This window comes from Corvus cornix, chromosome 1A (genome assembly GCF_000738735.6).
Source record: "Corvus cornix cornix isolate S_Up_H32 chromosome 1A, ASM73873v5, whole genome shotgun sequence".
Lineage (NCBI taxonomy): Eukaryota > Metazoa > Chordata > Aves > Passeriformes > Corvidae > Corvus > Corvus cornix.
Window position 1 is genome coordinate 72,794,199 of NC_047057.1, and position 19,230 is coordinate 72,813,428.

General features: G+C 39.6%; 1 protein-coding gene across 13 annotated transcripts in view; it reads right to left on the bottom strand.

The window, feature by feature from the left end:
- ERC1 (ELKS/RAB6-interacting/CAST family member 1) overlaps positions 1–19,230 on the bottom strand; it is a 282,238-nt gene that overhangs the window by 11,556 nt on the left and 251,452 nt on the right. For 11 of the 13 annotated variants that reach the window (XM_039570271.1, XM_039570277.1, XM_039570270.1 and 8 more), the window contains one exon: positions 5,649–5,837. In XM_039570271.1, coding sequence (XP_039426205.1) covers positions 5,649–5,837 — 189 coding nt within the window. Of the gene's footprint in view, positions 1–5,648; positions 5,838–19,230 lie in introns of those variants that run through there. The other 2 variants (XM_039570275.1, XM_039570273.1) reach the window with 1 other exon arrangement.

The following is a 19,230-nucleotide window of genomic DNA, read 5'->3' on the forward strand; positions in this document are numbered from 1 at the left end:
TTTTCAAAGTATTTTAAAAACATGCATTTAAAAATTAAAGTAAGATTTCAAATGAAACAGTCTGGTCTTACTAAAATATCCATTCTGCTTGGTTATATATCTCTTTTCAAGTTAGGAATTGTTAATGTTCCTGATTGATAGTGTGTATTTTAATTAATATCAGCAATTTCATGGACAAATAAAAATGAATGATGTTATGGATGTGGCTAACTTACAGATAATGTTTGTGATTTTAACCAGTATTTAAGAACTATGACACTGTTCTCATCCTCACCCAAAACATTAAATATGAAAGTTTAAAATGCTTTAAAATGGAACAGTTTTAGAGAGTTCCCATATCCATTGCTTTCTCAACCAAACTCAGGAAGCAGATTTGCACATGAAGAAGGATATAAATTGTTGCAATTATTACTTCTAATTTCTAACAGAGACCAGAAGTGGACTGTTTAACTTTAAAATACATTATGCATTCCCATAAGATTACAAATTAAAAATAAATGACATAAATCAAGGGGGGGGGGAAGATAACAAGCTAATAGAAGAGCAGTCAGAGAAGGAAGACAAGGGTAAACTCTGAAGTAATAGAGTAATTTAGAATGACTAAGTGCAAATCATAGCAGAGTAATTTCTTTACAGAAACTAAGTAAGTTGAGTAATTCCTCATAGATGACACAGAAGAACACAAGCAGAATCTGAACAAAGAAGTACACAGGATGTTTATAAAATGGCTACTTGTAATTTAGAGTAAAGTTTATCCCACTTGCAATATTGTTTGTATAACAAATCAAAATATGTGTTGAACATTTTCAGAATTTAGCAATCAAATATGCAATTTTAAAATGAAATTTGACAGCTACAGATATGAGGTCTGGTGTCCTTTCGTATGAAAAGCTTAGCATTGCTCTGTGGAGCCTGAAATGTGAATTAAGTGCAAGGTACATTATGGTCCTTGGAACCAAGCCAGGACTATTTAGCTGACACAGCAGGTTGTGACTGACACAGTGAAGTGACATTATCACCTTTTTCCTTCCTCTGCTTCGGGCACCTGAGCAGAAAAGACATTGCTGATTTCTTGGGAGAGGATTAGTAAGCAGGAATCTGTGGCAGGTCTGTGCTTTGGCTGAAGCTGGTGCACAGGGAGAGGGAAGACAACCTTTCTGCACTACAAAGGCTCTTTGATGATCATAAAGATTTGTCAGAAGTGCCTCTCTCTGTAACTCACAGCGAAGCAGCCACAGGTGCAACACTGTTGGTAGTGGGGTGAGACAAGCTCCCACAGCAGGTGACTTCAGAGAGAGCCTCTGATGGAAATGCACCTGCCCAGGTCTCCAAGACTGCTGCTGATGCCCAGGTCACACTGCAAATGCTGCCAGAAACACCTCTGGGGAAGGAGTGGTCGATTGTGCAGGGAAGGAACTGGTGCTTGGGGCCAGAAGTTGGCAGGACCCCCAGCAGCCTGAGGAAGCCAGGACGTGCTGGACATGGCTGGAAAGAGCCTCTGATTCCAGGGAGCCAGGGAGAAAAATGGCTCCTACTCCTAGGGTTAAGGAAATTATTTTCATTGTATAGATTTTCTGTTGGAAGAAATATTTTTTCCGAATGTCACTGCAGGACCTATTGAAAATAAGAAATTCTCCATAAGACGAGGTTCTGCACATTTACAGCTGGATTTGAGGTGCTAAGAAACACTTCTGATAGCCCTTAAGCTATTAATGAATCAAACACTGCTGCCTACTTCTAACAACTGGGTGTTCCATTCCGTTGGCTCTTTTTACCTTCTCACACTGCTGCCTCAGCCCCAGCGCAGTGCACCACCTCTGACACACTTAAGCAAGGATTTCCAGCAAATTCCAGTTTCCACTCCACTCTTTTCTTTTGTACAGATAAGAGCAAAACAAAACCCAAACTCTAAATAAAAATGTGGACCATATAATTACGTTCTTAATGCCATTTCCTTTCATAGAGGACTAAAATCCCGCACTTACAGGCAACTATCTGAAACATGAAACGGAGCAGTAGTTCCACAGAGCTCAAGGATATTAACATAATGATACCTCTAGGACAAAGTGAAAGAAAATATGGTATTTAATAGAAATTGCTAGGATAATGCAATTATTTATAATGAATGAATGGAATTTCTATTTCTTAGTGTCAAGACTTGGAACATTCCTCTTTCCTTCTGGTAACTTCAGTTTTTTAATAAGAAAAGTCAAATAGGACATGAGCTGGTTGAGGACAGTTCCTGAAACAGTACTGGCTAGCTTATTTGGGGACACTGGGTCAGAACTGACTCAAAGGGATATTTTCCACCATAGGAATAATTTAATGACATGGTTCTGAGCACTTTAGATTCTTTACTGTCCACAACTTAGTCTAGTGTATTATTTTAGATTAGGTTTTGAGACACCATATACTCCTAAGTACTGGCTTCAGTTCTACATTAAATGTACCAAAATTTTACTACACTAAGTCAGCCTTACAACATGTCTTTGATAAAATGCCAACAAAGAATGATACAGCATCTTGCCCCCACAGCTTGATTACAATCTTCCCCAGGGCAGTGGTCACAGCCCCAAGCCTGACAGAGTTCAAGAAGTGTTTGGATAATGCTCTCAGGCACCTGCTGTGATTCTTGGGAATGTCTTGTGCAGGGCTGAGTTGGACTCGATGATCCTTGTGGGTCCTTTCCAACTCAGCATATTCTGTAATCAGTTGAAGTCACTAAGGATTACCACTGAACTTAATGGTAGTGTCAAGACACTATTATAGATAAGAGGCACCAATTATCAGTCAAACTTTGAGACTACAAAATTATTTATGTGGCAACAAATCCCCCTTAGATCCATGGTATTGATGCTGGCAGACACTTTCCCAACAACTATTTGTACATTAGTTTCTGTGGGTCACCATGAATGCACTGGAAGAGTGAAAAGGTTAAATCTACTTCATATACCAGTTGTATCTACCAAAAGAAGCCACAGAAAACTCCTACTACTGGTACCTGAGCCTCCCCAGCAGGCATGAAAGGTCTACCAAATATATCAGCCATGATGAAACTTAGCAAACCAACCTCTGTCAATAAAGCTGCAGTGGGAAATAACAGCTCCAAAAGCAGCAGTATGAAAAGGAATTCTTAACTATTTATAAAAAAAACCCAAAAGAGCCAAACCAAACTAGGTAATCTCATTGGTGAGAAGTGGGGATGTTGGCATCACTCTTAAATATTATTGGTGTTGGTTAAATGTATCCTCCCTAATCATGTTAGCACTTCTTAACATTCAAGAGGATTAATTTTTTCCCACTGAGGCTTGTAAAGCATTATCTACAGAAGATCATATTAGAAGGGACAGGAGTGAATTTAATGCACTGGATTTGAAGTAATTTACAAAACTCATTAAAATTCCAAAGATGCAAAATGGGTATTCTGTGATGGGCTTCTGCAAATCTGGAGAACTGATTCCCACCCCCCCTGGGAATACTTTAAGCACAAAGGAAACTCTGCAGCTAGAAACAGAAAAGCTCCATGGCTTAAATGAAAAGTCTGCTTTGTAAATTGAAATATATCATTAGTCTGTGTTCTGCAACTGATGCTTCTTAAATACCATCTGAGTGAGTATGGGAAAGCAGAAGGGACAGCTACATTTTATGTTAGCTGACGTTAGCTATGCTTGGGAATCATGAATGGAGAAGTAACTTTAAACAACTGCGGTGACAGCAGTGCAGAATTAAGACAATAACGTGAGAGGATAGGAAAAGAATTTTCTTCTCCAGAAAACTGAGGTAATTCCCTTTTCTCACAGTTTCTCACAATGCTTTCTTTACTGTTTAACCCATAGATGTTGCTAATGGACTAGCAAAGTTTACATGGGAAATATTATTTTTGGGCTGACTATTCAGAAGAACTTGACAAAGAAAACCTTTCCAATTTTCTTTACCCACATCTCTTGATCAAATAGCAAATAGCACCTGTCCCCACAGATCCTGATTGTAAACAAAGACCACCACAGTAATGAGGCAATTTATTTCAGGGATATCCAAACTTTGCCTATATCCACTCTTGTTTTTAGAGGTGCCTCCCATCCATGCTACAGGCTTGTCACCCACTGCTTCATCCCAATCTGACAGACAAGGTGGTTCAAAAGAATATGCCCCATGTTTTGATTTATAACATAGGAGTTGTAAGGCTTTAATAGAGGAGGATGGCATGCATTAAACTGAAAAAGTTTTAATCCTGTATCAGTGATTACAGAACCCAGGAGGCTCTGAAGGGAAAAGGAATGTGTCATGCCTATAGAGGCAAATGGAGATATCGAGGGAGGCACCCAGCACATGCTGAATCAGTAAATGTATGAAGACAGGCACAAAGAGAGAGAATGGCTGTCTCGTACAATCTTGGCCCTATTACAGGTGTATTTATCTCCAGAGGTCTGCTCTTTCTGAATTTTCAGACATGCTTCTGTTGGTTTCCTGCAATTTGGCTGCCCTCTCCAATTTTTGAATCAAAATTCAGTCTTGAATTGAAAGTTCAAGGAAGTTAGCTTTAAAATCACAAAGAAAGAAAACCAGAGCTGAAGTGTTCGAGATAAGCTCAAGATATGTTCACTGACCCACAAATCCCCTTTTAACTATATAGGCCTTACACTAGCTTGTGTGCACACTGGACAGCGTTTGGTATAACATATACGGAAGTGAATAGTGAAAGGCTTGGCATTATAATCCAAAGTTAGGGTTAGAAAGATAAAACTGGTCACATTTAGTTCTGCTACAAGTTCCTTGTAGTAGTTTAACAAAAAAAAAAAGGCATGCAGTAATACAGGACTAAAATAGTAAAATAAAAAAGAATTGAAAAGAGAAATAGGAAGGAATTAGAAAAATGGTTGTATGGAATGGTGAATTATAGTCCAAAAACAAGAGAGAAAAAACTGCCAATGAAGGGAGTAAGGAAGGCAAGACATTACCAGAGGTGGGAGAAACAAAGATTATTTCAGTAGCTGATTTATAACTGGATGGACAATCTCTTGTGGAGACTTCATCAGACAAACTCGTATGAAACCCTTTCAGTTCTGTATTCCAAAACTCCTGGAAATATACAGTTGGGTTTCTGAAGTCACTGTGTGTGTCTGTAAGCATGGCTGTATCACATCCAGCACACTGAGTGCAAATCTTGATTCAGATATGCAGGTAAGGTGGTAAGCAGTAGAAATTATTGGCAGAATATTCTGTAAGAGCAGGTAAGGACAGTGCATTCACTTATATAAAGAGACTCATAAAAATGTGTCAAAATATAAATGGTTTATGTAATTAAAGTAAGATTTAAGACCCTGATGACTACATTAAATTATAGAGAGCAGATAAAATTTGTTAATAGTTAAAACATGGCAAAAGGGGTATCTTGCAGTTTGATCTTCCATGAGTGCGTAGAGGCACGGCCTCAAGTACGGATAAAAGAATAGATGAAATTCCATAAGAAATATTACAAGGCAGTGATTAAAAAATTTACTGACTCCTTTTATCAGCTGAAGAGTTCATCTTTGCAACCTGCTTTCACCACTTACAGCATGGTTTCACAACGTTTTGGTGTGGCACATCAGTAAAGCCTAAATCAGCAAGTTCAGGTCCTTGTTCAGAACTTGAGACCACAAACTCACCTGCTCCTGGGTCATCTTCTGCAGCTCCTTCTCCCAAGCTGCCTGGTCATCATCCAGGTGGTAGGAAGCAGGCGGGGTGAGTCCACGCAGAATCAGGGGGTCGCGGTCGTGGCAGAGGGCTGTCAGATGGCCGATATACAGCTTCAACTTGCTGCGGTTCTGGTCAAGTTCTAAGAGGGGCTGAATTATCTGAAATAAGAGAGCAGAGCCAGTGAGGCACAGCCTGAGACCCAAGCAGTGATGAAGGCAAAGATCAGCATCTAAGTTACAATCTTGTTCAGCTTCACAGGGGAAGAAACCTGAACACTCTTTCCCCCGTACTCCTGCTCCATAACGTACCAACCCACCCAGAAAGGAAGCAAGGACACTGGGGGAAGGGGTGGAGTGATGACAGCTGTGTGATTAGTTTGGGAAATAAGGACGACTGGGTGAAAAATGAAACAATATTAAACTGAATGCATTAACTCTACTGATTATCCAGTTTAACTACGTCAACAAAAAATGATTTTTCTGATAAAAGGGGTCTGTCCATAACTAAGGCAACAGCAATATAGATTTTTAGTTTGTTTTGCCAATAAACATTTCATTGTAAATTAAGTATGCAATAAACATGTTCTAAAGAGAATAGTTTCAAATGATGCCAAAACACAACAATTCTAAGATGAATGCATCTCTACTGTAGAAATTGGATAGAGACATATCTTCACCAGAAAGTAAAAGTTTAATTTTTTTAGAATCTTTTACATAGTTAAGGTATAGTTGTCTATAGTTTTGAAAAGGCAATGACTTTTATGAAACAAGCCAGATTCTATATAATAAACTAAAAAACTGAAATCTTAGGACTTTAATAAAGTACTATTTTATTTTGTTATACTTTACCCAATCTGAATCTAATCATCATTCCTCAATGCAATCCAAACTAGAGTCATCCCCTTCCCATAAAAAGTATCTGAAGAACCATTTTTCATTTTTTTACAAAAATATAGAGCTCAAGTGCATAAATACCTGCTGGGCATCCCTCACTATGACCTTCCACAAGAATACTGCTTCGTTTGTTCTAGATGTTTGTGGGCACGTATTCAAAACCGCAGTAATGCAAACCTCTAAGGTTTGCAGCTGATGAAAAATTAGAGAAGAACTGGGCTTAGGGCCTCCTTTCCATAAAATGAGGTGCTGGGCAGGGAGAGCTGGGAAGCCTTGCCAAAGTCTTGGCAATTTCTGTTCGTGTTCCCAGGCAGAGGCTGCACCTGCTGTTTGTTAGTGGGTTGGGGATATCTTTTCAATAGGACACCTCTGACCCTGCTAATGAATAAGGGGTGAGATAATCTCTGAGTCAACAAAACAGGGTGCTGGCATTACTTTCAACAAAGACTCTGGCTTCGACCCCTTTTAATAAGGCTGTCAGGGCTCACTTATTTTGTTTCTAACACTGTTTTACATGGATTAGTTTCTGTAGAGCATGAGGATCTGAGAAGCATGGCTAAGCAGCTAACTCATGTCAGGCTCTGTGTCCTGCCAAGCTCAGCTGTGCTCAGCAGCCTACACCCGCACATCAGGGTGGTGCCACAGCCACACGGCAGCCACGGGACAGGAGACAGGCAAGAAACCTGCAAGAGAGAGAGTGAGCTCACGTGCTTTATTAAAATCCCCAGTGCTGTGGGCAGCCTTGGGGCAACCTCTGTTTGCAGACATAAACACACATATAAAATAATGCTCTGTTGTATCAGGAGGGGGTGAGTGGATAAGGAGGTGGTTGGAGAACTGGCTGAAGGGCAGATCCCAGAGGGCTGTAATTAGTGGCACAGGGTCTGCCTGGAGGCCTATTACAAGGGTCAGTACTGGGCCCAGTATTATTTAACTTATTCATCAATGACTTGGATGAAGAGGCAGATGCCTTCTCAGCAAGTTCACTGATGACAAAAAGCTGGCAGGAGTGGCCAATACCCCAGAGAGCTGTGTAAGCCTTCAGAGGGACCTCGACAGGTTGGAGAGATGGGCCGGGAAGAACTGTCTGAAATTCAGGAAAGGCATGAGCAAAGGATCCTGTACCTGGGGAAGAATAACCCCATGTACCAGCACAGGCTGGGGCTGACCTGCTGGGAAGCAGCTCTGCAGAGAAGGACCTGGGGGTCCTGGTGGACAGCAAGCTGTCCGTGAGCCAGCAGTGTGTCCTTGTGGCCAAGAGTATCTTGGGGTCAGTAAGGAAAAGCATTTACAGCAGGTCAAGGAAAGTGATCCTGCCCCTCTACTCAGCCCTGGTGAGGCCACACCTGAGTGCTGTACCCAGTTCTGGGCTCCTCAGGACAAGAGAGACACAGAGCTCCTGGAGTGGGTGCAGTAGAGGGTGACAAAGATATTGAAGGGACTGGAGCATCTCTCTTGTAAGGACAGGCTGAGGGAGCTGGGCCCGTTCAGCCTCGAGAAGAAGCAACTGAGAGAGGATCTCATCAGTGTCTAAGTATCTAAAGGAAGGGTGTCAGAGCATGGACCAGGCTCTTTCTTGTGGTGCTGAGCAATAGGACAAGGGGCAATGGGCAGAAACTGATGCACAGGAAGTTCCACCTGAACATGAGGAAGAACTTCTTTCGTGTGCAGGTGACCAAGCACTGGAACAGAATGTCCAGAGGGGGTGTGGAGTCTCCCTCACTGGAGACATTCAGGAACCCTCTGGATGCCATCCTGTGCTGTGTGCTCTGGGGTGTTCCTGCTCTAGCAGGGGGTTGGACCTGATGACCCACTGTGGTCCCTTCCAACCTTACCATTCTGTGAATCAGGGACTGCAAACTGCAGCGGGGCAGAATACTCTGCTGTCCTGTATACAAGGCAATAGGAAGGAATATTTTAATAGAATCAACACAGTTACATTTCACTTCCATCACCAAGCAAAACTGCCTTTAGCCAATTACGTCCATCAGCCTTGATTAGTTACTGAATTTGCACTGTATAGGCCAATTTCATACAGCATGTGTTACCAAGATTATGATCTGGAAGTGTACTGCCTGTGCAGGTGAAAACCAGTGATGCTTCTAATTTAACTGATGTCTTTCCTATCTTTCTTACTATTTGGTTTGCCCACAGAGGGTAAAATGATGGAGTATCACTTTTCAAGAAAATAGTGCTCTATAAAAACGTAATAGTCAATGTCTAATAACTGCTGTCTAATCAATGTAGTAGCTGCCTTGTATTCTTTTCAGATACCAGTCTATTGAACATCCATCAGATGTGCAGATTCCAGTTTGAAAAAAATCTGACTGGACAACCTTCCTGGCTATTGTTTGTGAACAGAAACCCTCCTTGATGAAGAGAAAGCAGAGCTATCTAGTCTAGCAAGCAAGAATGGAAGATTATCATAGAACAGTTGAATCTGACTGCTCAGGGATAAGTCCCCTTTTGAAGCACATTCCTCCTGTACCCTTCCCCCTCTTACCTCGAGCTGGAAACAGGCCAAATGAGGCGTGTGAAAGTTCTTAACTAGCAGCCCTCCCAAAGCTGTTCACAGAGCAATCATTCCTCTCACTTGGGATCCATTAAACGCTGCCAGTCAAGTAGGAAGTGCCCTTATATCTGCGTTCCTGCCATATCTAATTTGAACTGGCCACTTAGCAAGAGGCACTGTGCTTCCCACACAGCAGAGCTGCCACTGCCTTATCTCAAGAGGGTGTAAGAGCATTTGCTAAGTGCAAAAGCAGGGCAGTGCTGGATTCATAACCCACATCGCGTTCTCATGATCAGCTCAGAGCTGCAGAGCTTTCTAGGAAAACAACGGGTAAACAGACAAACCCAGGAATATCTTCTAAAGCAGCCCTCATTCATTAATTGCCCTGATAGGTTTAGGCCATCCTCATCAATGCGTGGAATGAAGTCTGCTTAATGTACCCTCAACTTCAGAATATTGCTAATGGCCAGCTAAGTTTGACAATGTTTGACTAAAAAAGGCAATCACTACAACTCTGAGGCAGAAATGTGAAATGCCTGACAAATCTCTCATGCAAACCCAAACCACCTCAACCAAGTAATAAAGACTTTTGTCAACATATTTCAAATGCAACTTGCAAACAATATGTTCAGCTTTTTGCGATTTCGTACTTTTCTTTTTTAATCTTTGAGTATGACAAATGTGAATCTAACTAGTTTCAGAAGTCATTGGGGCAAAAAATCTTTAGAATGAAATGATACTGCTTCTTCAGTGGTAGTCCTGCTGTTGCTGGATAATGGTCAGCTGAAATATGGGTTACTGAATTTAAAGTTTTATATGCTAAGTCTCTGCATTTAAATACATATAGATAAACAGCAGTGTCTACCGGAAATATGCAAAAATACATCGGTGGTTATTTGAAAAAGAAAACCAGCAAATGTCCACAGACATCTGCAGAATAAAGAATGAATGTAATCAATGTGCAATTCACCACAACACCAGCTTTAAATTATGTCTTCTCCAGGCAGAAGGGTTAATGACCCGGTCACCTTTCTCCCTGCTAACAATCCCTTTTTCTCTGAAGGAAGCGACCACTTTTCTTTTGCAGAAAGTAATTAACTTTACTAATTTCAGAGAATACCTTCTAAATTTCTACTTTAAAAATCTGCAGCTGCCATTTTGAAATGAAGTCTTACAGACACCCCTAAAAGCCTGTCTGCTTTGCAACTGCATCAGCTGGCCTTGGCAAAAGTTATCTCCCTATACAACTTGCCTTACTCGTCAGAATAAGCACCAGTGTGCAGGTTGATCATGGATCAACAGCAGTTATCTTTAAAAAAAAAAAAAAGGAGAAAATAACATCTTCTGACACAGCAAGGGCAATATAAAGTGCCATATGTACATTTGGCACTGGCAGGACTGCTGTCATACCCCCCATTAGCCTAATCACCCTGCCTGCACACGCTCTGTGTGTATATATCCACTACAGAACCCTGAAGGGCAGAGTGATGCTGGTGAGTGGTCTTCATTTTGCAATCAAATAATTCAGTCATTTTTCTTAACTTACCCCTAAATCTCTAAATATTTATGAGAAAAAAAAAATCCTTGGAAGTACAGCTACATCAAGAAGAAAATAAAGTAGAACTCACAAGTAATCTCAAGTGTCAAAGTAAACAACGTGAGGTAAAAATGACAGTGGTTTTGTATTAGAAGTGTTACAAAGAAGTGTAGGTGGAATGAATCTGAAAGTTTCCAAGGAATTAAGTAATTTGAGGAACAATCTAGCTTGCCAGCCTAGTCTAGACACCATGAGTATTCGCTGTAAATCCTGCACAGCATAAATAAAGAAGGAATTCTGAAAAAAATCCAAGCAGAAGCCCAAAGCACCACCAAACATCTCCTCAAAACTTCAGACTGACCGTAACCAATACGTTTGGAAACACAGTGCAGGTCGTCCTTTAACTCCTATCAATCACATCTGTCATGTGAGCATGGAAAATGATTTTCAAACTTTGTTACACACAGTTGCAACTATACTACCCAACAAAACCTACTTCCCAAGTACCATTACACAGGAAAAGATGGGGCCAAAGATTGTGTAAGCACATAAGGTTGTTAAAAGGAAATTATTTCAAAAGGACCTGACAAATCTCTGTATACCTCCCTGTATCTGGGTTTTATTATAGATATTGCCAGACAAGAATATTTTGCCTATATAGCTAAATATCTTACATTGGGAGATCCAGAAATAAGCTAAGATACTGAGTGACATGGTCTGGAAATATCTGCATAGCAAATTGAATTATGCCTTCTTGCTCAGACCATTTGTGTTTGTTTTGCAACAAACACAAGGGTTCAACAATAATCTTGTAACCACTGAATGCAATGGAGTTTTATGAGGCATGAATTTGGCTCAGAATGTGCAAAGCTTTCCCAAATTCAGAGCAATTTATCACTGATGTCTTCCCTTCATTATTTTAAATGGAAACAGAAGAAAGTTCTCAAAAAGACACATCTTGACCTCAGTTCAGTTCAGCTCGGTTCACCGATGCACAGAGATACTTGGTTTCTTCAGAAGATACCAATAAAAAAGCTCAAGGACAGGCTCAATATTCTTTAGATTTGTTTTAAAGACAAAAACCCAAAAAAACGATTTAACTCTAACCTTCATAATTTTCTCCTCATAAACTAGAACAATATACGTGAGGAGCTAAAAGAGATTCTGGCTATTTTGACAGAGCTGTCTTACTCAGTTCCTTTCTGACAGAATCAATTAGGAAATCATTCTTATATAGCAAATTATTTCTGAAATTTTTATACACCATGAACAAATCCCATGGATTAATGATTTCCAGAGTTCACCCTCTTCACCTTGAGAAAAATCCAGACCAGAAAAAAAGAACAGAGAAAACACAAACCAGGGAAAGGAGTTTTGTCATTAGCTCCCTCTGTTTAAATAAAATATTTTCCCCATCATGTAGGTGAAGCAGAGAATTGCAAGGGGTTGGTAGGGTTCCTAAAGCACTGAAAAAGAGCAAGTAGTTCTAAAATATTTTTATACATAAGAAATCCAGAAGTGCTTTCCATGACACTGGCAACTTTCACTTATGTGGGCTGCGGAGCAAAGTTGGCAGGGAACCACGTGAGGAACAGCAGGGACTGCTGGAGATCAGAGCTGACATACTGATGTGAGGGGCTTGTAACTGGACCAAGGGGGAAATGAACTCTCAGGAATGGGATACCTCAGCAGAGCTGAAGGGGTGTTTGCACACAGCCTGAATTTTGCCTGTTTCCTCAGTCCCTTACTTTCAAAAGCAACGGCACTCGCTCAGTCTCTTACCCCTAAATACGACTGACTGCACTGCGCACACCTCCCACCTCTTTCTTCTGTGACAGTCCACAGGCCTCTTCCCTCTTCCTGGGACACTGGAGAGGAATCTGTGGCTTCATGAGATCAAAACATACAAACCGAAATGCTGCTTTATTTGTCTAAGGGTTTTTTTCCTTCAACATTTTTTGGGAATCCAGCTTAGTTCTGGAGCAAAACAGGATGGTATCAAGAGAACCTAAAATCTGCACTTTCATTATTAAAATCTCCTTCATTTGAACACTTCATCCCTGTAAGTTGTGTTAGTTACCAGGTTAAATTTTTGAATAATAAATTAAATTATAGGAATCTGTGAAACTGGGTAGTCAGACTTATAATACTGACAATTAAAATATAATCAAGGAAAACAAAACAAAACAAAAGACTCTCACAGTAAGCAAAAACAGTTTAACAACTGTTTGCAGCTTGTACATGACACTGTGGATTTAAATAGCATTCTTCTATCAAACTTTTGTAGATGTAACTAGGCAAGTTTAGATTTCACAGAGTCAGTCAGATTTTATGCTGATTCCTTCTCTAGAAAAACATAGCATCTTGAGAATAAGTAAGAACAACCTGCTTATATTTTTAATGCATTCAAGCTTTCTAGCACTTGTTGTCTATGCAAGAGTGAACAAGGAAGTACACACATTTCTTGCTGTGCTGTATTTTGCCTATTGCTTCTTCCTATTACAAAGGATAAAAGGAAACAGTGGCTAACAGGCCTTTGTCTGAAAGCAGAACACAGCACCAATGCACAGGAGAGCGTGTCCATGGCAATGCAGATGTATCAGGGGCCGTGCTCTTCTGCCTCCCTGCTGTCTGTTCCACTGCTAATGCAAACCAGAAGGTAATCCTTAAGTAGTCTACCAGAGAACACAATCAGTGCTTTTCCTGTTCAGATGAACTATAACCTCCCTGTCTGCAGGTGATAGGAATCTTGGTCTTGTCCTTCTCGAACACTGCGTCTTCATTCTGCTGTTGCAGCTCTCTACCTGCTGAAAGATACTTTCAAAGCAAAGACTTGTGAAGGTTTATCTGTCTTTGGGAAGTCTTTTTAGAGCTGCTTGCTCTACATCCAAATGCAAAATCCCATGAATAAATACACCTATTTATACATACATATAGTAGTTCTTATCTAAGTTACTTTAACAATCAGATGTAGTTGGAGAGCCCGTGGTGAGCCTATGGGATGGAGCTGTAAATCCTGACATGTCCATCAGTCATTATGAACTTTACCAGCCAGGAAAACGCAGTGTCTAGATTGGCTACATGCCCCTACAGTTCTTATTTTTGTTACAATTCTCTGGAGCTTATTTTCAGAGTTAATACACTGGAAAGCAGGTTTGGGCTTGATTCTTTTTGTAACATTGCTCATCTCCTCTCTCCCTCAGTTTCTTTCCTCCTAACTGACAACTAAAAGGGCTTGGCTGCAGCTGTTTCTCCTCTGTCTCTGTCCTGTCTATGAGTGCCAGAGCTCAGAATAACTGGGAGATAGGACAGACTATCACACAAACTGCAAGGAACAGCTCTCCTCGAAGTGGCCAGAAACAGCAATGTTTGAGTGCAGAATTCCTACTTGCTACAAAGACCAAGCCACTAGTAGAAGATCATGTTCAGCTGCAAATCAAAAGAGAAAATAAGACACAGACCTGGCATAATCTCATCTGGCAGAAATGAATGATGGCCTTTTTGCAATTGTTTTGCTGAAAAGCACAAATCTCTACAAAAAGAAACCAGCCATCTGTTTTGAATGTTTTAGACTGTAAGTATCTACTTGTGCTCTTCTTTGATCTATAAGAATAATAGGAAGACAGTGATACAGTCCAGTTACACCTCTGTTGTGAGTGCTTAATTCATCCCAGAGCTGCAGATTACAAAATTCCATCTGGAAATCTTAGTCTTATCATTCTGGGATCAGAAAGAAGATGAACAGTGTATCAAGATCAGTTCTTTTGTGTTCATAGATATAACATTCTTGGACAGAGAATACATTCTTCTGACAGAAATTACTTATTAAGCAGCAAAATAATAGTTAAAAAAAAAAAAAAAAAAAGAAAGCTAGCAGAAGAATTGTTCTCCAAAAGAGGAAAAGGACCAGGAGCAGAAGCTGACTTTGTCTCAAGGACAGCACTCTCTCTAACTCTCCTAAGGATTAATTAGTTACATCACCTTATCTGAGTGCATCACATTAGGGTTCTTACTAAAAGGTTGCCCGTCTGGAAAAGTGGGAGTGAAGAACCCTGACTGTCACCAATATGACAAAACAAATCCAGCATCTCTCTCAGTCAGGACAAGTGATAATGTTTAAGCAATGGAAGATCATCTCACGTAGCTGCCTTCAAATTTTGCACAGGGTATGTCTCCAAGGCAAGCACAAGACACTTTCTCAATGCTTTTCCATACCTGGATGAAGAATTGTAATAATATCATTATTATATTACACAATTAATTTGTAGATTTTACAGAGGGGAAGAAATGACTATTCAGAAGACAAGAGATGACAGTAAAGGACAAGAAACAGTGGTCTAAAGAGCTTTGTTCAGCATGCTGGAAAAGGCAGCTCCTTGAAAATACAGGTTATTTTCCCTTTTCCTGGGAAGGAATAGGACCTTGGAAAAAAATAAGAAGTTGTAATAGAGTCAAATACAAATCTAACATAATTTTGGGAACAATTTCAAAATGAGGTATTAGAATCACCATCGTATCACTTTAACAAGACAATTTCCAAATATTGCACAGTAATAATATCTAGCACTTATACAGCACTTTTCCCAAGCAGAACTTGCACTTTCACAAAAACTTCAGCTCATTTTACAATTAAGAATTTGAGACAGGGAGAAAGAGAACAAGTGAGTGGTTGGAGACGATGCCAGGAAAATTTATCTTCTGAATCGTGGCCTAGTACTGTGTCCAGTAAATTATAATGTAATATGAGTCAGGCATGAAGGCCTGGTGGTTTTGGCCATTTAGCATGATCTAACAATTAAAAAGACCATATTGAAAATAAATCTAGTCAAAAGGCTTATGAGGTCACAGTGTAGTGAGTGACAATACTGAGAACCTCAAAGTGTGACAGTAGGACAAGCAGTTCTGTGTATGTTGCACACATAAAATGTGTCTCATGGAGAGAAGATCACATTTACGAAGTTAACGAATGCCTGTGTAATTTAAACATGGAACTCACCACCAAAAAAATCATTTACTTCGCTAAAAAAAGTCAGCATATTAATCCAAGCATCAAATAACGTAGAAAAAAAATCGATGTTCTCCTCAAACTCCCCAAAGTATAGACACTTGTAGTGTTGTAGTGATCTCAATGAAAACTTCATGTGGTTTGACTGCTGTGGCAAAGGTTAAATTAAGCCTTGAGATGTCCTGCTCACAAAGTCAGTATTCTTATCCCTTCCACCATCATAGTAGTTACAGCTCTTCAGACTGTTGCCTGTCCTTTATTTCGGTCACTTTCCCCTAAATCTGTTTGAATAGCCATGCATATGGCTGGGTGACTGGGTGTCCATTCACTGTGTATTTCCTTTCAGCTGTAAAAGAAGAAATACCTCCTACACAACAAAAAGGAAATTGTGAATGCTCCTTCTGGGCATTCCTAGGGGTGACACACATTGCTCTACAGATACAAGCTGGAAACACATGGCTTACAACCCTGAGTGTTCAGTTGCTTTTTGCATACATCTATTACTATCAGTTTCTCTGTGAGGTTTAAATGTTTCTATCATTCTTACTGGAATTTGGTTTAATACCTTTGTCCTAATAAATGTAATACAGAATGTCATTCAAGTCTCATTACCCCTCTAAAAATCACAGATGGCTACTTAGAATGAGATTGGTTTTGGACACAATATACTCATTAAGTAGACATAAGAATATAAGTGGACTTGGGAATATTAGATGGTCTTGATTAAAAACTATATTTAAAAAATTCAAACTAATTTTATTAAACTTTCAAATTGATGACGTTCCCTCTATTACAGCTTTTAGATTTAGATTACTCTAATCTACAGAAAAACTCTTGGCAAAGGCAAATTACAATATTGAATTGACTGGTTTTCAGTTCTTAAAAATGAGCCAAATATTTCCCTGCAACGACTTAACCCCTCTTTCCACCACAGACATCACCTCTGAAATCTGAAGTGTTAAATTCTGCTAGTGTCTTCAGTGCTCAACTCCCAATGCTTACTGCTTCTAAGTTAAAATCTGTCAGACTCGAGTATTAAGGGAAAATGTCACAAAGAAGACACTTTTTGTCTTAAAATATTTTTGCACCAATAGGAATTGCCAATATTTTATTCATCTACAAATATCCTCAATTTTTATGCACTCCATTTCCGTGCCAGCTCTTTGACCATTCCACTGTTGCTCTAATAATCATAATATTAATTTTCAGCTAATGAATGGATAAGTGGATGAAGCAGATTTCTGAACCACAGCCACAGTTTCTCCCATTTTAGGTAGCACAGCTGTGCTTCACAAGAAAACTGGATGAATTGAGCAGCTTGGGAAATTTCTGTATGGAAGATTTGCTTCTCCTCCCCCCATGCTGCACACACCTGCACAGATTTACAAGAAGATACACCCACATACACACCTATCCTTTTGCATGTATTAGATCTCTTCAAGTGTAAATTCATATTATTTTTGATAAAAGTGAGTAATAACTAATTAAGCCATTGGCCAGATCACGTTAGCATTTGAGAAAGACCAAAGAGCATCCTCATGTGAAATCACACTGGAATACACTTGGAAGTAGAGGAGGATCGAGCTCCATCTGGGGAATAAAAGGTGTCATAAGAAATTCAGACAGCAAGGAAACGAGCCTAGTGAAAAATGCTAGGAAAGACTATTTCAGGATGAAGGATGGTATTTACACTGAACTATAAACTCAAATGTAAACTACCATCCTCAGAAATTACAGGGAGGGTGCACATGTTTTTGTGCTCCATTTCAGGGGATCTCTATCTGATAATGCTGTCATGTACACACCTGGCATAATTAAATACTAAATTCAGTCAGCTCCAGAATGCTGGAGGGGAAAAGCCTTAAGACCTAAACCATAAAAATAAAATAATGTAGTTAACTATTGTACATAGCTTTTTGGTCTCCATTTAATCTTCAGTATTGACCAGAGGCAATGGCAGCCTGAAGGAACTTTAAAAAGCAAACTTATTGCCAAGTCCTGTGCTATTAGTTACTTTTTATCATTGTAATACATAAATTTAATTTAACACATGGAAGTTAGGGACTCTGTAACTTACATCATCTTAGCTTTTACAAAGAGACTAAGGACTTTTTTTTTAATGGACATGGAATATCACGGTAAAAACATGTACTCTGTTGGGAGTAACTGGCTTGGGAAGCATCCATCACCTTTATACTTCCCCTGCTGATGTATGCACGACAATCTTGAGGCTGACAAGCTTCTCAGATGAGATGCATGTTAAGGCAAGGCTGCTGGCTGACTCATTATTTTGACTGGGATACTCTAACACGCTTTCCTGAGGAAAGCGCCTCAAAGTCAAGAGATAAGCTGTATTTAATGTCAACCACCCATTAATTCAGTAAACTATGAGAAACCATGCTCTTAGCACAGTTGCATTCTTAAATGCATCAGCAGATGGGAGAGCAAAGAGGAAGATCTTTCTCTCAGTGTTTTCTACACAAAATCCATGTTTGCTCCAGAAGGAAAATCAGAATTACTCCTACCTTCATAGTGAGTGTCCTCTTCCTTTTCATCATTTACTTACCTGATCTTCCCTGTTTAATTTCTGTGCTTCAGCTGATCTTTATAAGCATTATCTCTAGAACTTTTAACAACACACACGAACGCACAACCATTGCAACAGCAGTGATTCAAAAAGAATGTGAAATCAACAGCGAGTGGAAATTAATGAAGCACTTTATCAATTTGTCCACTAAAGAGATTTTCTCAGTTCAAACCCCAAGGCATGAAATTCAAGTTAGACACTGCCACAGTTGGATTAAATTTTTCAGATGGTTGGCTTGAAAAGAGGGATTTGATCTGTACAGTCAGACAGACCATAATTCTGTAGTTAATTGAGCAAGTGCAAGAGATGAGAGCACCTTATTCTCTCATGAATGTTTTACAAATCTAATACAAAGCAATAATTTTCAGAAATGCAAGGGCCCAAGATTTCCACAGAAATTTTCAGAAGTTTTCTTTCAAATAACTGATATGAAAAAATGAAATTCTTAGAAAAAAGTGCACAGAAATTCACGTGAAATTTTTTTTTCTTAAAAGGATAAGTGGAGAAAGAAAAAGTTCCATATAAACTTTTAAAATACTGTCATCAGTCCTTTAAAACTCTTCAAGTACTTCAACAAAATGTATTCTGCTTTAAAACTGATACTCCAAGGTATAAATGAATCTTGTGTACTGTAGTGTAATAATCAGTATTTGACTCCTGGCCAGTAAGAGGTTTTTTTGCTAAAGAACAGGCGTGAGGAGAAAGGCTCTGTCCTCTGTACTGTCTTCCCTTCTGGAAATAGGAGTTGTTGTGGGGACAATTTGACAGCAGAAAAGAAAAAATTGTGGACACGGACACAGAGAAAGAAAATGTATTTTAAATGAAAAACAGCTCCTAATTTCTCCCCCATTGTTTTGAAAGAATGAGGGAGATGGAAGGGAGAGCGGAAGGTTAAGGGGATATTCCTCTTTGCCTTCACATTTATAGACAATTCATACTCCTAGTCCATATCAAGAATCATGTATTGTGAGTTGATAAAGATCTGTGACTAGTTAGGTCAGCGTGCATGGCAGCAAT